Here is a 20,364-nt window from a genome sequence, read left to right as displayed (position 1 = left end):
TTAAGTAAATGCCACTAGATACAGTATTTCAAACAAAAAACCTTCCATACCAAATGGGAATGTAGACATGTTAACTGCTTTGTTTTGTATAATAAATGAATAATTGCAGCAACACTCGATAAGAGTATCGTGAAGTTCCGTCAATGCGCCTCATTACTCCTCCGCACGTAACTGAAATTGATTATTAGTTACGGCGCGTGGACAGACGTGCCAATAATGTTCACGGACAAAGAGCGGTGTTAAAACAAAAGCTACCTCTGACAACAAGGGGGGTGGTCGCACACCCTGCCTGGGAACGCGAGCAGGTGAACAGCACTAATGAGAGCCCCTTGGCCGAGACAACATAACATTCCGTTTGCCGCTTGAATACAGAAACAAACTCTTCTTCTCAGCCACAAAAAAAAAACAACAATATTGTTATAATGTAGCAGTGGAGAACACGCGTTCCCAGCTCAAAGCATGCACATGTTTTGTACTCTTTTTGAAATGTCTACGATGACAAGCACACATTGAAACGCACGCACGTAAAACATTAATCCCATCCCCTCCCCGTCAATTCTTCCCGCATGCAGCCCCGACATGCACGGGGTAATAAAGCATTGGCGTTTCAACAATATCTCTGAGTCACCACTTGGATTCACTTAATGGGGGCCGATCTTTGCCAACGCGGTGCTGGAAATGTTGGCCCATTGGACAAGCCCCGCTGTTGCATGCTGGGATTTGCAAAGGATATGAACATGCAGAGAATGAGAAGCTCAGTTAGCTTCCCCCAAACACTGTGTTCCAGGAAAGCAGGCTTTAGTGGCCTATGATTGCTTTGCTTTCCCCTGGTGTACGAATTGCTGGCCAAACTAATCCCGAGCCAATGATACAGCAGGTTCAAAATTCACCACATGGGCTCACAACGAAGGCATGCCACTTGAAAAATAAAAGTGCAATGCTGTGCTACAAAGTTACGTAACTCGTGCAATTGATAGACAATTTCAGTTGCTAAACTGTTTTGTGTGACAAAGAAAATATATCTTCTTGGTTCTTTCGGTAAAGTCACGTAGAAGGGAAATAATAAAAATAAAACATAATAACGCTGCCAAGCCTGGTGGTGTTCATTCAGACGCTGTCTTTCCGACAGACCTGTTCTTCACCTGAGGACGGCTGCTTGCGTTGTGGCCGATACGTCGTGAGAATTATTTTATTATGTTTTATTTTTATTATTTCCCTTCTACGTGACTTTACCGAAAGAACCAAGAAGATGAATCCCTGCAGTCACGAAAGCTTTAAATGGAAATTTAAAGAAAATATACTGAATATTCAGGGTTGTTCATAAATGTTTTGTCCATTTTTAAAGGATTATAATTATACAACAGTTCATGGTTGAACTGTTGGCAACGTATTCCTGAATTACTTAAAACGGCTTTTTTCACGGAAACGCTTGCGTGCTCTTGAACAGCACACAACACAAGCATTTAAAACTATCGCACCAGAGATGTTTGCGGTGTTGCCTCTCTCAAAACTTGATATGATGAGGGTACACGAAGCTCCTCATTCCCAAGCATCCAAGAATGCATGTTCGTGTGTGTAGTGTAATGAATATAACTAAAATGGCTGTCTAATTGTAGCTTTTGAACAATATACGAAACCTTTTACAAACAACCTAGATTTGAACTTGTCGTGACTGCAGGGATCCATACTTTGGCAATCACCACGCATTCATGAGTGGCATCATCGCCATTCACATGCTGACGATCATTGCAGAAGTACGACGTTTTAGTGAGAAGACTGTCCAGGAACGTGCATGCGTACTCCCTCATTACAGAGCTCAATTGAACCTCAGTTACACACTCCATTTGCAAAAAAAAACAAATGATGAGCGTGGAATGATGGTTCCCTGGCTGCGTGGCAAAATCTCTGGGCGGATGGACTCACTAATGATGGCAGATAACTCCTGTGCACAATGGAGAGCCTTCTGTTCGAGAAAAATTCCATTTTGTTTTCTGAGCCCATTTACATCACACGGTTGAGAGCGTGCGATATCGTGCACAAGCCCGGCAACGGTTTTTATAAATAAAAGTTCCGTCACTTTGATGAACCCAGTGATGCGGAAACTTTTCGTGAAAGTACTGCTTTCAACAACACGAACATTTCTTGCTCCAAGGGCCTTATTGTACTTGTCAAATGCAGCCTGCAGCCTTGCCACGTAACGTACGTATACTTCAGGCAGTCTGCCTTGATCCACTGCCACGGATTATTATAATCAATACATCATTGTGTTTGCTCGACGTTTATCCCATTAATGTGAAGAACTGCCTCACGTGCCGCCAAATGCCGTAAATCGATACGTCAGTGGAGAGCGCGCTGAAGCTCGTTGTCCTCCCTGCACATGGGCCATAGTCGCTGAAGGAAGTTGACTAAGATCCCAATACCGTATGTAATCGTGCACGGGTATATTCGTGAAATCCCCAAACCTGCCGAGGCCGTGATGTGGCCAGGACATGGCAGCGTGGCAAGTGGGGCTCGTGAGCGTTATATTCGCGTGAGTTTTTCCCCAGTAAAGTCACGTAGAAGGGAAATAATAAAATAATAAAAATACAACATAATAAAATAGAAATGTATTGTTATTTTATTTATTATTATATTTTTATTCCCCTTGTACGTGACTTTACCGAAAAAAGCAAGATAGATGAATCCCTGCAGTCACGAAAGCTTTAAATCGAAAATGTTTCCCCAGTGTTTCTGTTTCCTACCATAACCGAAGCACATCGTAAGAAGAGATTTTCCCAAAATTTGCAAACGCAGGACCATCCATGGAATAACGCCGATGAACAAATTAACCGTAAAGCACCTGATCTCATATTGGAAGCGAATTGAGAGTGATCCTGGATAGTGCTTTAATGGGTGACCAACATGCATCATGGTGGGTGTTATAGGAAGCCTCTGGAGCAATGCACTTTTAAACCTACATTGAAAACTCATTTCTTACAGAACTGGTTTTTTTGTGTTTAGTTTGTTGTCCATCCCCAGTGCCTCCGATTGGCACGGTTGGCTATGTACGGTGCAAAAGAAGTTCAACATACATGCATACATATAGATTGCGGAGCTGTGGGCAGCAGAGATATTTGAGCAAAACCCATTGTTTCACTGTACTGCTTTTATCACATTTCCAAGCTCGCCGTCTTTGCTAACCCGCACTGAACCGCACACTTCAGTGCGTTAACATCCACCCCAATGTCCCACATGGCATGGGGAGGTATTCATCCGGCAACAGATTCACAAGAGCGCTGTACATGAACAAACATGACTGCAACACAGCTTAAGCTGTGCAACAGGCCACCTTAATGCCGTACCCCTTACAGCAATGCAGACCTTCGATGATTAAGCAGCTTGTCAGCAAGGGCTCAGTGCCGTGTAATGACCGTAGGTGTCGGCAAGCCCTCCAGCCGAAATGCGGCAAACATGAGCGCCTGTGTGTGTGCGTGCAACTCTGTGTGTGTGCGTGCAACTCTGTGTGTGTGCGTGCAACTCTGTGTGTGTGCGTGCAACTCTGTGTGTAGCGATGACGCAAAAGTTGGCACTCCCCGCTTCGGACCCAGTGACACAAGTTCAATTCCCGCTCACGGACACCAACGCCAGTGAATTATCTGAATCGGTTCTGGGCCTCCCTTAGGTGAACTCAGCCTCAAATGAGTAGCCGGTGTGATGTGTAAATGTCGCCCACTGGGGAGACAAAGGTGGCCCGGCATGATTCTGGACACCCACGTCCTTTCGTGTGCTGCGCCGTCCTTCATAAGTGCTCGCTTAACAGCACTTGCCCCCACCAGTCTGTCAAGGTTATACGGGGGATCTTTGTCTTGTGCAACTTTCCGTGTGCGGTTATTGTCGCTCTCACACAATACACAGCTGTGCCCTAAGACCGCTGCTTAATGTGGGTTACTGCGTTCACAAGTGACGCTGCCTGGGACACGCCGCCTCTGCAAGTGCTGTGCAGTTTCCAGAATTTCCTGCTGAATTTGTTTAAATGTGAAAGGAGAAAAAAGTTTTCTTGACCTGCGGCCAATTTGGGATGAGAGCCGCTTTCCTGCCTAAAATGGTGCTTAGCGTAGCACACAAAGCACAAAAAAGGAAATTCCAAAAGCAAAATCCTATACCTGCTAATGCGAATAAGTCCTTAAAACATTTCTCTGTATTTTCATTGGAAGTGATTTTCCCTTCAATTTCGATGAAAATTTGTAAAGCAAACTAAAGCCATTACGTTACTGCAACAATAAATAGAGCTCACGGTAGCGGCAATTTTTTAAGTTGCTTTTTTTTTAAGTTTGATGCGCGAAAGAATGAAAAATTCATGCCTCGCAAGCATGCCAGGGCGGGTTTCCTAATCCATAAAAAATATATATACAAAGTTCCCTTTCATTTAGAGATGAATTTATCAAAATGAATGTCAAATACATATTTGTAAAAAAAAAATAACTCGGGGTAGACCGATGGGTGTGGTGGTTGGAGCACTTTGAGCACTGAATCCCGCCGCCTGAGTTTGATTCCTGGCTGTGACTATCGTCAGCGGCAGATGACGTCTGACCCAGCCTTCACCGACTCTCACCGACCAGCATGGTGAAGTATGCTCAAATAAACTGCCATGACTGACACGGTGGGGTGGGAAGGCCTTCATCCAGCAATGGATTTGCAAAGATGTGATAAATTACTATGAAGAATAATTCAATTGTAAAGAAGTCAAACGAAAAAAAATCCGATGGCTTGGAAGGAGCACTAAGTCTGAACAAATAAGTGATGACCACATACTATGAAAATAATTGGTCAATAAGGAAAATATAAATTATTTAAATAAGTTACACATAATGAGAAATTAAAACAAGAAAGAGTATTATAAAAATATATTTCTCTCAGTTGGTGATAAATGAAATGATAGTGTATTAAATGGCAGAATAAAATTAATAAATACATTCACATTAACACTGCAGTATAAAAATGTATTCATACTTCAAGCTCATTACATGATGGTGTTCTGGTGAGAATGTATTATTTATAATAATATTTACAAGTAAGAATGCAGGTACTGAGGGTCAAATTAGTCCCGCACAATTTTGACATTCCCGTGCATAAACTCATTTAATGTACAACTCCAACCGTTCTCCATCCACTGTGGGATAAAGGCATCCCCACATGATGCCGGTGATGGTGTTCTGTCTTGTTCACACCGTACTTTACCATGCTGGTTAGTGTAGGTTGGTGAAGGGGGTGGAGGAGGTCAGGTCTGGTTCAAATATCACCTGCCAATGATGTTAGCCATAGCTGTAAATCTAACTCACTGGGTTCATAGCAGAGAGCACTAAACACTGTACCACCTTTCCAGCCCCAGGATGACCAACGTGTCCTGCTTTTCCCAGGATATCCTCATTTTGAGATGGCTATCCTGGGAAATCCGGAGAATTAAAAGTCCCCGTTTTTGTCACATGCGTAACAACGCACAACTCAACACAATGCATTTCCGTGGAGTTCTCCCCTCCTCCGCTATTGTGAGATATTATTTTTCCCATTATGTATTCTGGTTATTGTACCTCAAGGGTGGAAACCCTGCTTTTAATATATATATTTTTTTCTCCGACAAAACTTTAAGAAAGCCACCGCGAGATACCTTTCAGACGACACAACGATCCCACCGAACCCACCTCTGCTCGCTGCGTTCTAGGAGACGCAGCCTTGGCCTCGACGGCAACCACCTCCAGCGTGAAGGCGCCGTGCCCGCTCTCCCGATCCAGCTCCGTTGACGTCTCTATGATGCCCGTGCGACGGTCCAGCCGGAACAAGCTCGCCGCGGGGCTACCGTCGTCCGCTCGCGCCGACACCACGAAGTACTCCACGCTCTGCTTGTCTCCCCTGACGGTGGGCGTCTTCACCTCCACCTTGACGACCTCCGTGCCTGCCGGCTCGCCCTCGCGCACGACCGCCCGGTACTTGGGCTGCGAGAAGCCCGGCGCGTCGTTGGAGTTCCTCGCGCCGCCGCCGTCGCTGCCGTCGCCGCCTCCCACGATGATGACAAATTTGCCGGCCGTCGACTTGCTAACGGCGCCGCGATCGGAGGCCGCCACGTCGAGCGAGTACACGAGGCGCGACGGGGTGAGGGAGGCCGTCAGCCTCAGCTCGCCCTTGATCGGGTCCACCGCGAACATGGCGGCGTCGCCACCCGTCACCGCGTAGCGCACGGCGGCATTTTCAGCCTCGTCCGGGTCGGAGGCCTGCAGCGTTCCCACCACGGACCCTGCAGCCGCCCTCAAGCCGTCCACCAATATGGCTGTTGGCGTGACGAAGCGCGGGGCGTTGTCGTTCTCGTCCGTCACGAGCACGGTGACGTTCTTGAGCGCGGATCGCCGGGTGTGGACGGGGATGGCCTTGTCCGTGGCCTTGACCGTGACTTCAAAGAGGCCTCCCGTCACCTCTCGGTCGATCTCGGCCGCCGTGCAGATTTCGCCACTTTCCGGGTCGATGGTGAAATGAGCGCCCGGAGGGAACTGACGTGCGATAGAGTAGTGGAGCTCGCCGTTCACGTCTGCGTCCGGGTCCCTGGCCGTTACGGTGATGACCCGTGTACCTGTGGGCAGCAACATGGAAATGAGATTATTTGAGAGAAGAGGCAGCCCAACAATTCTTAACAGCTCGCCTCCGATTAGCACGGATGGCTACGTACGGTGCAAAATAATTTCGAAGTTCAACGTAAAAAAAGTTTGTTTCTATCAACAGCCTATTTGCGGAAGAAGAAAAAAATACGCCTTTCTAATTTCAGAGAGAAAATGCAGTTTTTGCGCCATTTATACATTAATTTAATGAAAACACAGGCGAAAACCCACTTACCAATCGGGATGTTTTCCATGATGGAAGCGAAGACATCCCCCGGCAGGAAGGCGGGAGGGTTGTCGTTGAAGTCCCGGACGTGCACGACCAGGATCGTGGCGGAGGAGCGCGGTGGTCTCCCGCCGTCCTCGGCGCTCACGTTCAGCCGATAGAGCCTCTGCGTTTCAAAGTCCAGCCGGCGCGCCAGAAACACGCTGCCCGTGCTGCGGTCGATGGCGAACGTGGCGTGCGTGTTGCCGGCCACGATGGCGTACCGCACGTCGCCGCTGGGCCCCGTGTCCTCGTCACTGGCCGTCAAGGTGATGAGAAGCTCGCCCACCCGCGTGCTCTCCAACGCGTCCACCGACAGGAGCGATTCCGTGAAACGTGGGGGGTTGTCGTTCTCGTCCAGAACTTGAACGGCGACGGTGCAGCTGGCGGCGAGGGGAGATGTCCCAGAATCGGTGGCGCTCACCACCAGGGTGTAGGAGGCAGTCTCTTCCCGGTCCAGTGACCCCAGGAGGGTGATCTGACCCGTCGAGGCGTCAACCGTGAATTTCCCGCCCTCGTTGCCCTCGTTGATGGCGTAGCGCAGAGCCCCGTTGACACCTTCGTCAACGTCAGAAGCCGTCACTCGGAGCAGCTGCGTGAGATTGGACGCCGACTCTGACACCGAGGCCTGATAGACGCTTTTGGCGAACTGCGGCGGGTTGTCGTTGACGTCCTGGACGAACACCTGAACGGTGGCGCGGTCTTGCAGCGGCTTTGGGCGGCCACCGTCTGTGGCCACCATGCTGAAGCTGAAGGAGGCAGCACCGCCTTGCCTTATGAGCGCCTCTCGGTCAAACACTCGGAGGCTTGCTATTCTGCCAGTCTCGCTGTCCAGCTCGAAGTTCACCTGCGGCTTCTCGAAGGAGTACGTTACGCCGCCGTTGCTGCCAGCATCTGCATCCGTGGCTTGCACAGCTCCTACCAAGGAGCCAACCTCCTGCTCTTCGCTGAAATGGAAAACATAGCTGCTGCTGTTAAAAAGGGGCTTGTTGTCATTCACGTCAAGCACCGTGACGTTCACGGTGACCGAGGAGCTCAGTGGCTCCACCCCCGCGTCCATGGCTAAGACTGTGAGGGAATACTCTTCTCTCGTCTCGCGGTCGAGCTCGTATCTGACGTAGAGCTGCCCGTCGGGAAATATCCCGAATTTCTCCCCGCCGTTCCCCTCGCCGATTTCGTATTTCACCTCGCCGTTTTTCCCAGAGTCCTTGTCCGTCGCGCGCACCGAAAAGAACCTCGAATTGACGGGCTCGTCCTCGGCGATGGAGACCTCGTAGGAGGCCCGGTCGAACACGGGCGCGTGGTTGTTGACGTCGTGTACCTGCACCGTGAGGACGACGCTCGAGTGTTGCCGTGGCATCCCCATGTCTTGGGCCAGAATTTCCACCTGATAGGAGTCGGCCGAGGCATCGACCGCGGCGCTCAGCGTGACATGCCCGCTCTCGCCGTCAATGTGGAAAACGTCGTGGGGATTCCTCTTCAGGGAGTAGGAGACCTGACCGTTGACGCCCTCGTCCGGGTCCGACGCCGATGCCCGGTACACGGAGTGGCCCACCTCCCAGTTCTCCACCACATTGATGTACTCGACCGCCTGCTGGAAGCGCGGTGGGTTGTCGTTGAGGTCCTTCACCAGGACGGAGACGGAGGCCTCTCCGGCCACCCCTCCGCTGTTGGCGACGACGCGCAGCTGATAGGAGGCCTGCTCCTCCCGGTCTATGGCGTTGGCCGTGAAGATGCGCCCGCCGGACCGCTCGATGGAAAACGAGCCTCGCTGGTCCCCCGACACGATCAGGTACGTGACGTTGGCGTTCAGGTCGAGCGTCGATGCCGACACGCTTCCCACCAGGGTGCCCGGCGCCACGTTCTCGAACACAACGAAGCTGTAGTCGTCCCGCGCGAACGTTGGCGGCGTGTCCTGCGCGTCCGCCACGGTTATCGTGACGATGGCCGGGCTCCGTGCCCGCAGGTGACCCCCGTCGAGCGCCGTCACCTGCAGCTGGTAGACGGCGCGCTCCTCCCGGTCCAGGCTTACCCGGGTGCTCACTGCCCCGGTGACGGCGTTCACCTGGAAGCGCGCCGCGTCGCCGGCGGTGAGCTGGTAGCGCACCGTGCCGTTGGCGCCGCGGTCAGGGTCCGTCGCCGTCACCGTCGTCACGGCCGTGCCGCCAGGCTCGTTTTCAAGAATGCTGGCGAAGTACTGCACCGGGTAGAACACCGGGTGGTTGTCGTTGAGGTCGCCGACCACCACGGTGACCTTCGTGGTGGAGACGAGCGGTGGCGAGCCGCGGTCCTGCGCCTGGACGACCAGGGGGTACTCCTCCAGCTCCTCCCGGTCGAGCGACTTGAGTGTCGTCACCTTGCCCGTGACGCTATCCAGGCGGAACATCTCCCGGTACTGGGCTGGCATGTCCGGGTCGAAGTTATACCGCACGGTGCCGTTCTCTCCCAAGTCACCGTCGGCCGCCGACACGGAGACGACAAACAGTCCCGGCAACGAATTCTCAACCGCCGTGGCCGCGTATTTTGTCTGCGTAAACAATGGCGGTTCGTCATTGACATCCAGCAGGGTGACAGTTAGGGAGGTGTACGCGGTCTTGGGCTGCGCTCCTTGGTCTTGAGCGCTGATGTTGAGCACGACGGCAGACGCCACCTCTCGGTCCACCTTGCCATCCGTGGTGACCAGGCCCGTGCTCTCGTCCACCGAAAACCATCCCAGGTCGTTGCCCGAGACGATCGAGTAGCGGAGCTTGGCGTTGAGGCCGGAGTCGGCGTCCGTTGCCGTCACGTCCTTGACGTAGCTCCCGGCGGGCGCTCCCTCACTCAGCGCGGCCGCGTACGCGCTCAGGGCGAAGCGCGGCGCGTGGTCGTTGACGTCGTTGACGTAGACGACGAGGCTTGCCGTGGCACTACGGGCCACGGGCTTCCCATTGTCCGATGCCAGGATGGTGAGGTTGTACATTGGGATGCGCTCCCTGTCCAGTTGGCTTGCGACTGCGGCACACACAACCAAACGGCGCATTCTTGGTTAAGGTCGGCAACGGAGCAGCCCCCCCCTCCCCCGTAATTGCTGCTCGTGCCTCTGCTGGCGGAAGGCCTACTCTTCCTCGCTGGTCTTGGGGCAAGTAGGGGTACCCACAGTTTACCCCACCACACATGACCTATCGATCACCTAGCCGCGGTGCACCCATTCATGCTGCTGTAGAGAGACGCTTGCCCCATTGTGTTTAACTGTGCCACCGGGCGATCTATCATCCAAATTATTGTTGATTATCTAAATAATATAATTGTCGTGCCTTCATCAATCAACTGCAGGATAAAGCTCTCCGCATGCCAAGCATTTCACCACGCCTCTCAATGAGGGTTCGCATAAAATAAATACGTAATAATGAATTGATTTGTAAAATGATGACCAATTATTTTATTAATTGCAAGTGCTGTCAATTCCAACTCATCAGGTCTTTTTTTATGACGTCATGCAGTCATCCAGTCGCAATAAACTACAAGCAATGCAGCATCTTTACAGTCAACATTACACTATAAATTAATACAATGTCAAGACTATGGGAGGTGACATGACATTCACTAAGAAGTGCAGCTGGTAAGCATTTAGAATGCATTTATTTCTAAAATTAGCCTTTCCATTAGGGACCTCCTGTAATTTTGAGTTCCATGACAAAACGTGGTTTAATATCATTTACGTTTTAAATTACAAAAAAACACACGCGTATAAAAAGTTACCACGTACTGTGATTTGGGCACAAGTCTCTAGCTATTTTTCTTTCTGTCTCGTTTTTTTCTTTAAACTTGTGCTCCTTGCACTGGGACATTGTTAACCAAGAATGCGTATTAAAAAAAAACTCAATGCAATCCCCACGGCACCACATGGTTGTCTGGACATCATAAAAGCGTAATCCATCCAGCGATCTCAAGCCTGTTCCTGCGGCCAAGCGGTGAGCGCGGATAACACCCGCTGAAAAAGGCATTGCCCCACTAGCGTATTGCTCCCAATTCCAAGCAGATGGGACAGTTGATACCGAGCTAATGCACGTGCCTGACTGCAGAGCGCACTTCTCCTGCCGTTCCCACCCACAAAATCCCCCAGACCATGGGTGGGCCCACACTCCCCCCCCCCCACGTAAGGTTACCGTCGCTATTTAGAAGCCTTACTGATTTTAACTGGTGATGTGGGAGACAGAGAGATACGCGCGTGCGTGTGTGTTGTGTGTGTTGGTGTGGTCTCTTTTTTTTCACGTGAAGAATGTGACGTATAAGTAGGGGTCGGCACGGTTTGGCTCAAACCACCAAACCGCGGTTTGAACCGAACCAAATCGGTTTGGTTTGGCTCTGTTTGAACTGGTTCGGTTTGGTTTGGGGCTACGAAAACCGACTCGGTTTGGCTCGGACAGGGTGGAACCGGCTCAAACTAGTTTGGTTCAAGCCAACTTAAGAGGTTTGGTTTAGCTTAGTTTGGTTTGGTTTTGGTTTGGTTTGGTTCAGTCGTCGCTGGTTTGGTTTGGATTGCTCAATTTGAAACCAGTTTGAGTCGGTTCAAACCGTGCCGACCCCTACGTATAAGACACACGCGGCCTCTCATAAAATCAGAGCTTTCTAGAGGTGAAAAAGAAAAAGTTACACTTTGCATACGTTTTAAATGTCAAAATTATTCATGTTAACCGCCGTGAAAGTGCAGTAATTCTCGTCGTGCGCGCGAGTTCATCGAATGCGCCTGAATGCTGAATCTAACACTCGGCTATCCCTGGAGAAGCATTTTTTTTTTATAACCATTTTAATTATTTTATGGCCAATGGAATGTACGGCAGCGAATTCACCGTGTGAATGAGAAAAAAAAGGTAAAGGATGGCAAAGGGCTTCCGCGAGGGGGAGCGGTAGAGGCCCCTCTTGTGGGTATTTTGGCCTCCTCTTCAACACCGGCCGGACCTCTTGGAAGCAGTGAGAGTAGCCACACATTACCACATCGCACGTGACCTGCCGAATGACGAACTGCGGTGTACTCGTTTATACTGCCTCGGTGGCCAGAAGCGGGGTGGGGGGGGGGATTTAAGACAACGTCACGCTGGAACGTCAAAACCGGCGACCTCGCGATGTCAGTGTGCCAACCGCTACACCACGGCAGCGTCCCGTAAACAAGAGAGCATGGGTTATAACACCATCACCTGCATAAGCGCTAAGCATAGGAGCCGCGATGTACAAGCACCCAGATGAGGGATGCACACGTGGGCACCAACTCCTCCTTCCCCCTTTCTCATGCGAGTGCCAAACACTTATCTGCTGCACATGGCTGCAACATTCTGCAGCGGTTTTAAGAATTTTTTTTTCTTTCGGCCAAAAAAAGTAAGTGCCAACTCTACCTGGTTTTATTTCGTGCAACCATTTTCTGGACATCTATAAATCTTATCTCCTGTTTGGGCCCTTCATGCCGGTCCTTGATTTCCAAGACAGCAGCAGAACTTCAGCAGCGAGCGTTGATCACCTGGAGAAAGCTGCTACACTGTGCATGTCTCCTAGCAGCAGCAGCAGCAGCTAGTGATGTAACAATTCACCTTTCCAAAAAACTAAAGAACGTTTACGATTCACGATCATGATTTGGATCATGCAATGATTATTTTTAGTATTTTTTTTCCGTCTCATTTGTCTAGTTTTTTTGGCTCTATGAGCTCGAAAGTAATGCAACATGAGCACATCACTACCATACACATCGCATAGCTAAAACATCTTTGATTCCATGGTTGTAATGGTTGGCACACTGGACTTGCAATCCAGAAGTCCGCCGGTTTAATTCAACCCCTTGGCGTGGCAGTTGAAACAATGGTGACGTTTCTTAAATTCTCCTAACATCTGTGCGCCCAGCATTATAAATGGGTTCACCACAGTTGGTTGATGGGCATGTTGCAGCACGTGGTGGGGTGAAGTGTGGGTACTACCACCTCTCCCAAGACACGTGTCCAGGATGGCAGAGTAGGTTAAATGCCCCCCACAGGGGGCTGTCTATAGTTCATTTTTGCCAATCATGGCATGAACGAGGAATTTGCAGGGCTGCTCCTTTACCGAACCTATTTGATTGTTAAAAATCAAATTGATGAATGCATCCTGAGCGTCTTAAAAACAAAAACATTACACTTGATGAACCGTTGCATTGTTACGTGTCTTCTCTAAAGTAATACACAGCTTCAGACAAGTGAATTTAACAATGTAAGTGTAATGATACTGGCAGCCGTGTACAAGACTATGTTCGCTCCACACACGTACTTAATCACAACTCTACAAGCGAGACGCACACGCTTGTGCAATCACACCACCAAGACTTGCGTCCAGACGAGCATTCGTAAACTCGCGTTAGTGTCAACCGACATGTCAACTCAATGTTTGCTTACAGATGTCAAAAGCTCTCCATTAACATCACAGAGTCAAGGGTTCAATATCAGATGCGTGTATTCTATAAGGACTTAAAGAATGCTTTAAGCGAGCAAAAAAAACCGTTAGCTTCAAATGCTTGCTTTTTTGTGGTATTTTATGCTAGCCGTGCTAACGTGGTTCTTTGCAGTCGTTTGTTTTGTAGGAATGTCTTTGTTTCATTATTTTTTTAGGCTTAAGACTTTTCCACTGACCTTTGTGAATCGTAAGAATCAGACGCTCTTACTGGTAATGCCTTAAAAGTCTGTAACATATGAGTTCACTTACTGCATAGACGGGATATGTTCTTGGAATTTAGCATTGCCATGTTGGTTTTTTATCCAAAAAAAACAAAGATGCTCTTTTGTATAAAATAACGGTTCGTGTTATTTAAATATTCAACTCCCGTGAACTGCTCCGATGCAATGATTTAGGAACAAAAGTTAGCGGTTGTCCCATAACACACACATGGGTGGTGGAACATGTGGCTTTTAATGATTATTATTATTAATAACGGCATACAGTAACATCCATCACTCAAATCGTTGGGAGTATTCTTAGCTGGCTCTGGCTACCTGCCACGTGAAATCAATTTAGGGAAGCAGAAAAGAAACGGGGAGTGGCAAAGACCACTGACCCTTAACGGTCTTCGATTGTTTTGGATGGGAGGAGGGCCCTATACTGTTCGTCCCGTAACCATACACCGTGCGTTTATATTGCAAAACACCTCGGGTCAATTACGGATTTGAAAAGGTTTCAAATGCAATTGTGAATGTAAAACATATGCTCTGAGGCTCCAGCACCATATACGGCGTTTTGTCATTGTTGTGAAACTTACCGGTGAACGAATACCAACTTTTCAACTTTGGGATGGTTTAATTTTGAGACGCTATTCTGCGCCGAGCTAAGCTGACAATCGTGCGCAAGCGCAGATCAAGCTAGCAAACGGATTCATTGAAATGTAAAGAACAGAATGTGTGTTGTTAAAGGACCGCATGAGCGCTGGCAGAAAATCCATGTGCACACACAACAAAGAGCGCTCGCAGAGTAGAGCGAACTCGCTGCTCTCCGAGGCTGATGGAGTAGCCAATTGACGTCCTGGCATGATCCATCTCTCTCTAATCGCGCCTATGTGGTCGTGCTCGACTGACCTCCCCACCCTCTAAGCAGATTTCAAGCCCCTGCATAATCCGTCACGTTGGACAGATAATGAATGATCGTATTCGGACTGTGAGCGCACCCCTATCAGTTCCGAGCAATATGCCACATATTCTATATTTATTTACTTACTTAATGCAACATTTGACCTCTTTACCTTCACATCAATGGGTTTCTCAAACTTCAGCCCTTGGGTGCCCGACACACAACCTACCGTATCCCCCATGCCGTTTTAATACAGAGTGCAAATGGCAACAAACACACGATATTTTTCAACACGTCAAAAGTACGAGTCGCGAGCATGACTGCCGTCACGATGGTGATTGGATGCAAGCCCTACAATTTCTCTCTCTCACGCCACCGCTGGCAGAAGGGTCTCCACTCGAGGGAGCTCTTAGAAAGCCCCCTCTGGAGGGTACTTGGCCTACTCTTCGATACTGGCCAGACACTGTGGAAGAGGTGGGGGGGGACCCGCAATTTAGCCAACCATACGGGACCTGCCGACCTGATGTGGCTGTGCCCATTTATAACTGCTGGGTGGACAGGGGCGGGGGTTATTTAGCTAACTCACAACATTGTTTGCACATGATACATTTCCACGTGATAAGCCGCTTCGTTGAGCTATCATTCTGAGAAAGAAACTGATCGCTCAGTGGGGCTTTACCTGGAAAAATGAACATAGATCTCTCTTTCCCAGTGATTTGCTTACCTTTGCTATACTTTGCACTCACATCATATTTTCGTGTTTGTTTGTTTTTCGATTTAAAGCTTTCGTGACTGCAGGGATTCATCTTCTTGGTTCTTTCGGTAAAGTCACGTAGAAGGAAAGTAATAAAAGAATAAAAATAAAACTCAATAAAATAATTCTCACGACGTTTCGGCCACAACGCAAGCAGCCGTCCTCAGGTGAAAACCAGGTCCGTCGAGGCGACAGAGTGACTTTACCGAAAGAACCAAGAAGATATTTGTTTGTTGTTGTAACTTTCTGACCCGCACCCCTACTGGACATCCGTAAAAAAAGAGCTTCGTAGCTCATCGGATTCCTCGAGTATAAATAAAGATTCTGACTCCGATTGCTGCAACCACCGCTCTGGAATACTGAATGAAACCGACGACCGCTGGATCTCAAGTGCGAACGCATCCTCTGAACGAGCAGTTAAAACGGAAGAGATCGCACCTTTGAGCACCCGGAGTCCCGGCACGCCGGGTGCGTGCAGCACGAAATGCCCGCGCTCGTTGCCCCCGACGATGGACACGCTGAGCTCCCCGTTTGCCGTGGGCGAGTCGGCGTCCGTCACCGTCACCAGGGCGGCCACGGTGCCCGGCGCCGCGCTCTCGTCCACCGAGGCCGAGCGGGCCGCGGGCGGAAGGTACACGAAGCGGATCGCCGGGTCGTTGTCGTTGACGTCCAGAAGTTGGATGACGGCCGTGGCGCGCCCGCTCAGCGGTGGGTTACCCCCGTCGGCAGCGCGCAGGCTCAGCGTGTACTGCCGGCGCGCCTCGAAGTCCAGCGGCTGGCGGGTGCTCACCTGCGAGAGGGAGGATGTGGCGACACACGTCACGCACGGAGGGCGTGACTCACGCGTGGAAATTTGTGCCAACTTTTTGGGGCAGAAAACAGCCAAATTTTAGCAGATTGCAGCAATTTGTCTGGTTTTTTTTTTCTGCCAGATATTTCCTCTCAGCCAACACACGAATTAGGTCCTTCAAGTGCCTTTGGCACAAGGGCAGCACTTGAATTTGAAGATCCCATGAAGCCTTGCTAACACTAACCACATTCCTAAACATCAACCCCTAATCCCAATCGCATGCTTTCACTGAATGGTGATGCAGGAGAACACTTATGTTATTCAAGTCTTCCTTATGGACGACTGTTTCACTGGCCACTCTTGACCATCGTGGCGTCAATTAATTGAAGTGTGGCACTTTTGCCAGTGGGTGAATTCGTATATGGCTTTGTCAGTCATCGGACCACTTGCCTACCCTGTCGTGTGACCCTGCTTAAGGGGGGGGGGGGTCATACACAACCTCATGGGGGCATGAAGTCAATGTAAAAAAATAACAAATATTCAAAGGTGAGCAGAATTAATCATGATACAATCTGCCTTTGTCAATCATGCATTCTGTTCTAACTCTCACCCCCCCCTCCCTGAGTGCATAAACAGGTGACAACGGCCATCACATCCCAAGACCCCCCACCTCCGGTCACCCCCCCGACGCACCCAACCCCCCCCCACCCGCACCACGACTACCTCACGACACTCACCATGCCCGTCTTGGGGTGCACGCGAAACGGCGAGCGGTCCTCGTCCTCGATGGAGTAGGTCACCTCGCCGTTGGCTCCCGCGTCGCGGTCTGCGGCCGAGACGGCGAGCAGCGCGGCGCCGACGGGCGAGTCCTCAGCGACGCTGGCGCGGTACGCCGGCTTCTCGAAGGCCGGCGGGTTGTCGTTGGCGTCCTGCACCGTCACGTTGACCTGGAGGCGGCCGTAGCGCCTCGGGCTGCCACCGTCCTCGGCCTGCACGGCCAGTGCGTACGAGGGATTTGCCTCCCGGTCCAGGGGGCCCGTCGTGGCCAGGTGCAGGAAGGCCCGCTCGCCGCTCGGATTCACGGTTACCACCAGGCGGAACCTGCGCTCGCACACGCCAACGCCGCGTTCGGAGGATGTACAGCGGCATTTTCGATCTCAGAGAAACGTGTGTGTGTGTGTGTTGAACTTCTTTCGCACCGTATGCAGCCAACCGTGCTAATCGGAGGCTCGGAGTTTTTGTTGCGCTCTTTTGTTTACATTCAGTTGTGGGTGTTGTCGTTTTATTTTTAATACCAGAAGGCATTTTGGAGGCTTTTCTAAACAGCTGGAAAAATGGTTGCAAACTCTGGCTTGTTTGCTATGCTGGCTGGGTGCGCACGAGCCTGCAGTTGATTATGGCTGTCTGAGGTGCTGAGAATTTTTTTTTAATTATAGAGAAAAAAAAATATTTAATCAGAATTAAAGTCATGTAAGCTTATGATTTATGTTTAAAGTTAAAAAGTAACTTAAAACATAATGTTTATTCTAATTTAAATATGTGTTGGTATCTTTGTTGTTTCATTTGGTGAAATGTTTCCGTTTTTTTCATTTTCAATCATATATTTTTTTTACAAAATGAGAGGTGACTGCGTTCTTGTGTTTTTTTCAGTAGACACCTATAGGACCATAATTACGGAGGACATATTATAAAATGTGCTATTCAGTGCCAGTTATATTTGGTCGCATTTTGCAAATTAACACAACAGTCTCCTGTCGCAAAAAAAGCACAATCTCGCATTGTCCGCAACGTTCACTTGACTGACACGTGTTGAGTTATTTCCCTGCAGAAAAACCAGAGCGCCTCTGGGAAATGAATCACCGCTTGGCACATTGTTCCACCAGGCCCGGTGTACTGTTCGTGCATTTAGGTTTATTTCTCAACAGCGCAACATTCCCAGCACACACGGAACTTCTCCAGACGGCACGCTACATGCACCAAACCGACCGAGAGTTTTGAACGCCTCGCGGGGAAAAGCACAAATTTTCATCGACATGGAAAAACCGTCCACTGTAAGTGATAAAGAAGAATGTGTTGCTGGGCAGTGTTTTGGGCGAGCGGTTCATTTTAGTTTTTTTTTGGGGGGGGTGTCTGCTCACAGCGATAAGGCAAAATTTGGAAAAATATAAAGGGATTTATTTTCTCATAACGTACAGGGTGGGTTACAAGTCCCTCCGATTTTTTTTGTCCCCAAAACCTGCTCGCACTGATAAACTGCAGTCATAAAGGTACTGGGCACGTGACTGACCATATTTTGGAGCAAAAGCAAATATAATCATAGCTCCGTCCCGTGCCTCTACAAATACGTCCCAAAATGTCTTTAATGCATCGGCCAAATAGCTTTCAAGACAATTTTTATCCAGCAGACATACAATTAAGTGAGCAAACTCTGGACCAGGTTCTGGGTCTCATCAGCAAAGTTTGGCTTGTTGAACAAATGCTGCTGGGCTAGCAGACGTTATTGGCAAGAGCACTCCATTTGAACGATGGGGGCAACTGTTCAACATAACAAAGCAACAGAAGCACATTTTAGAGCTTAATTCCCCTCTCTATGTTGAACTTCTTTCGCACCGCACGTAGCCAACCGTGCTAACCGGAGGTGTGTTTTTCACTGGCCGTGGTGGCACTGACCTGCCCTCCTCGTTGCCAGACACGATCTTGTAGGCATGGTGGTTGACTCCGTTGGCACCCACGTCGCGGTCCATGGCCGTGTCAAGGAGCACCTGGCGCCCGACCGCGGCGTCCTCTTTGAAGGCCACCTCCATCACGCCGGGCTCGGGGAAGGAGGGCGCGTTGTCGTTCACGTCGCCCACCACGACGCGCACCTCAGTCGGGTAGGTGGGCTGGCTGGAGAGCACCACCAGGTCGAAGACGTCGCTGGGCAGCGCCTCCCTGTCGATCGTCGCCGCCGTGCTGATGACGCCCGTGCTGGCGTTGATGGAGAAGAGCGCCTGCGGCTCGCTGAAGCGGTAGGTGAAGCGGGCCCTCGTCGCGACGGTGCCCACGTACGTGCCCGGTGGGTGCTCCTCCAGGACTCGGAACACCTGACGACCCTGGCCGGCGCCGCCGACCCCGAGTGTCGCGCTCAGCAGCGCCAAGGCGAAGGGGGTCAGGAATGTGGAGCAAGCCTGGCCACCACGCCGAACCGGGCGAATTTTGGACATCGTCCCAGCAGCGGGCGAAGGTCCCGGGGAGCGCAGAAGTTCCCTCCCACCGAGGAGTGGCGTGGACGGCATCGCCGAGGTCGGAGCGGAATGACGACGGAGGATGGAGGCAGAGCTGCGTATCCCTCCGGAGACTCCCGTGAAGGACATTAAGAGGGCACTGCCGTGCCAGGCTTGGCATCACCGCAGCCCGTCATCGCAGCCTCCGCTAGCTTTCGAGAGCGACTCCCCGGCTGGTGCGCAGATCAAATCCAGAAAGAAGGAGAAAAAAAAATAGCCCCTGCCGCTATTGTTGCCTTGCACTCATAAGTCAAGACGTCTTGCAAGCAGCAAGTTAAATGAAAGTGACAAACTAAGTAAAGTTTCCCAAACTTTGCTGGAAAGTTGTCCAAGCACGTAGAAGATGCGCTCAGCCCACTGCAGTGTCTTTTTTTTGTTGGGTTATTTTCGTCGAGATTGTTGTTATGTGTTGAAAGTCATTGGAAGTATACAGCTCCCGGGGCTGTGATGAGACGAAGGAAAGTCCGCATATACAGAGCCCCACTGAACAACGCGCAAGTCAGCGGAGCCGGCACGGCCGAGTGAGCAACGCCCCGCCCACCGCCACCGTGACCACGCCCACAACGCATCTAACCCCGCCCACCGCCACCGTGACCACGCCCACGGCTACTCTAACCACGCCCACAACGCATCAAACCCCGTCCACCTCCACCGGGCCCACGCCCACAACGCATCTAACCCCGCCCGCCGCCACCTTGACCACGCCTACAACGATTCCGACCCCGCCCACCACAATTATGATCTCCCCTCTCTCCAACTCACCACCGCTGTTGACCCCCCCCCACCTATCCCAGTGAGAAGAGGGTTCCCACCACATGGGTGGGTTTTTTGACCCTGCCCACTGATACCCCCCCTCCATTGCCACGCCCATACGAGATGGTTGTGACTCCACCCACGAGGGTTTTTTTTTAACTCCCTTCCATCAGAAATGTAGCTCCACCCACAAGTGGTGCAGACTCCTCCCACAATAGGAGCTGATAACTTTTTAACCTGGCTGGGCAGGTGTGTATCATCCTAATCGTGGCAAAGTTCACGACGATAAGAGCGGTTTGCGCGCGTGTGTGTGTGTGGCGTGTGTGTGTGGCGTGTGCTTGTGTCTCCCACGTGTCTCCCTG

The 20,364-nt window shown here is 50.5% G+C and overlaps 1 protein-coding gene across 1 annotated transcript in view; it reads right to left on the bottom strand.

Annotated features, from left to right (window-relative positions):
• LOC144722728 (protocadherin Fat 4-like) overlaps positions 1–19,757 on the bottom strand; it is a 130,625-nt gene extending 110,868 nt beyond the window's left edge. Inside the window, 5 exon segments of the mRNA XM_078601079.1 lie at positions 5,679–6,598; positions 6,859–9,879; positions 15,635–15,986; positions 16,724–17,087; positions 18,657–19,757. Of these exon segments, the coding sequence (XP_078457205.1) occupies positions 5,679–6,598; positions 6,859–9,879; positions 15,635–15,986; positions 16,724–17,087; positions 18,657–19,339 (5,340 nt within the window). The 5' untranslated portion in view covers positions 19,340–19,757.
• Between the last annotated feature and the right edge of the window lie 607 nt (positions 19,758–20,364).

Source organism: Lampetra planeri, chromosome 15 (assembly GCF_965212315.1).
Source record: "Lampetra planeri chromosome 15, kcLamPlan1.2.h2, whole genome shotgun sequence".
NCBI classification, from domain to species: domain Eukaryota; kingdom Metazoa; phylum Chordata; class Hyperoartia; order Petromyzontiformes; family Petromyzontidae; genus Lampetra; species Lampetra planeri.
This window is presented reverse-complemented; position numbering and strand designations above follow the sequence as displayed.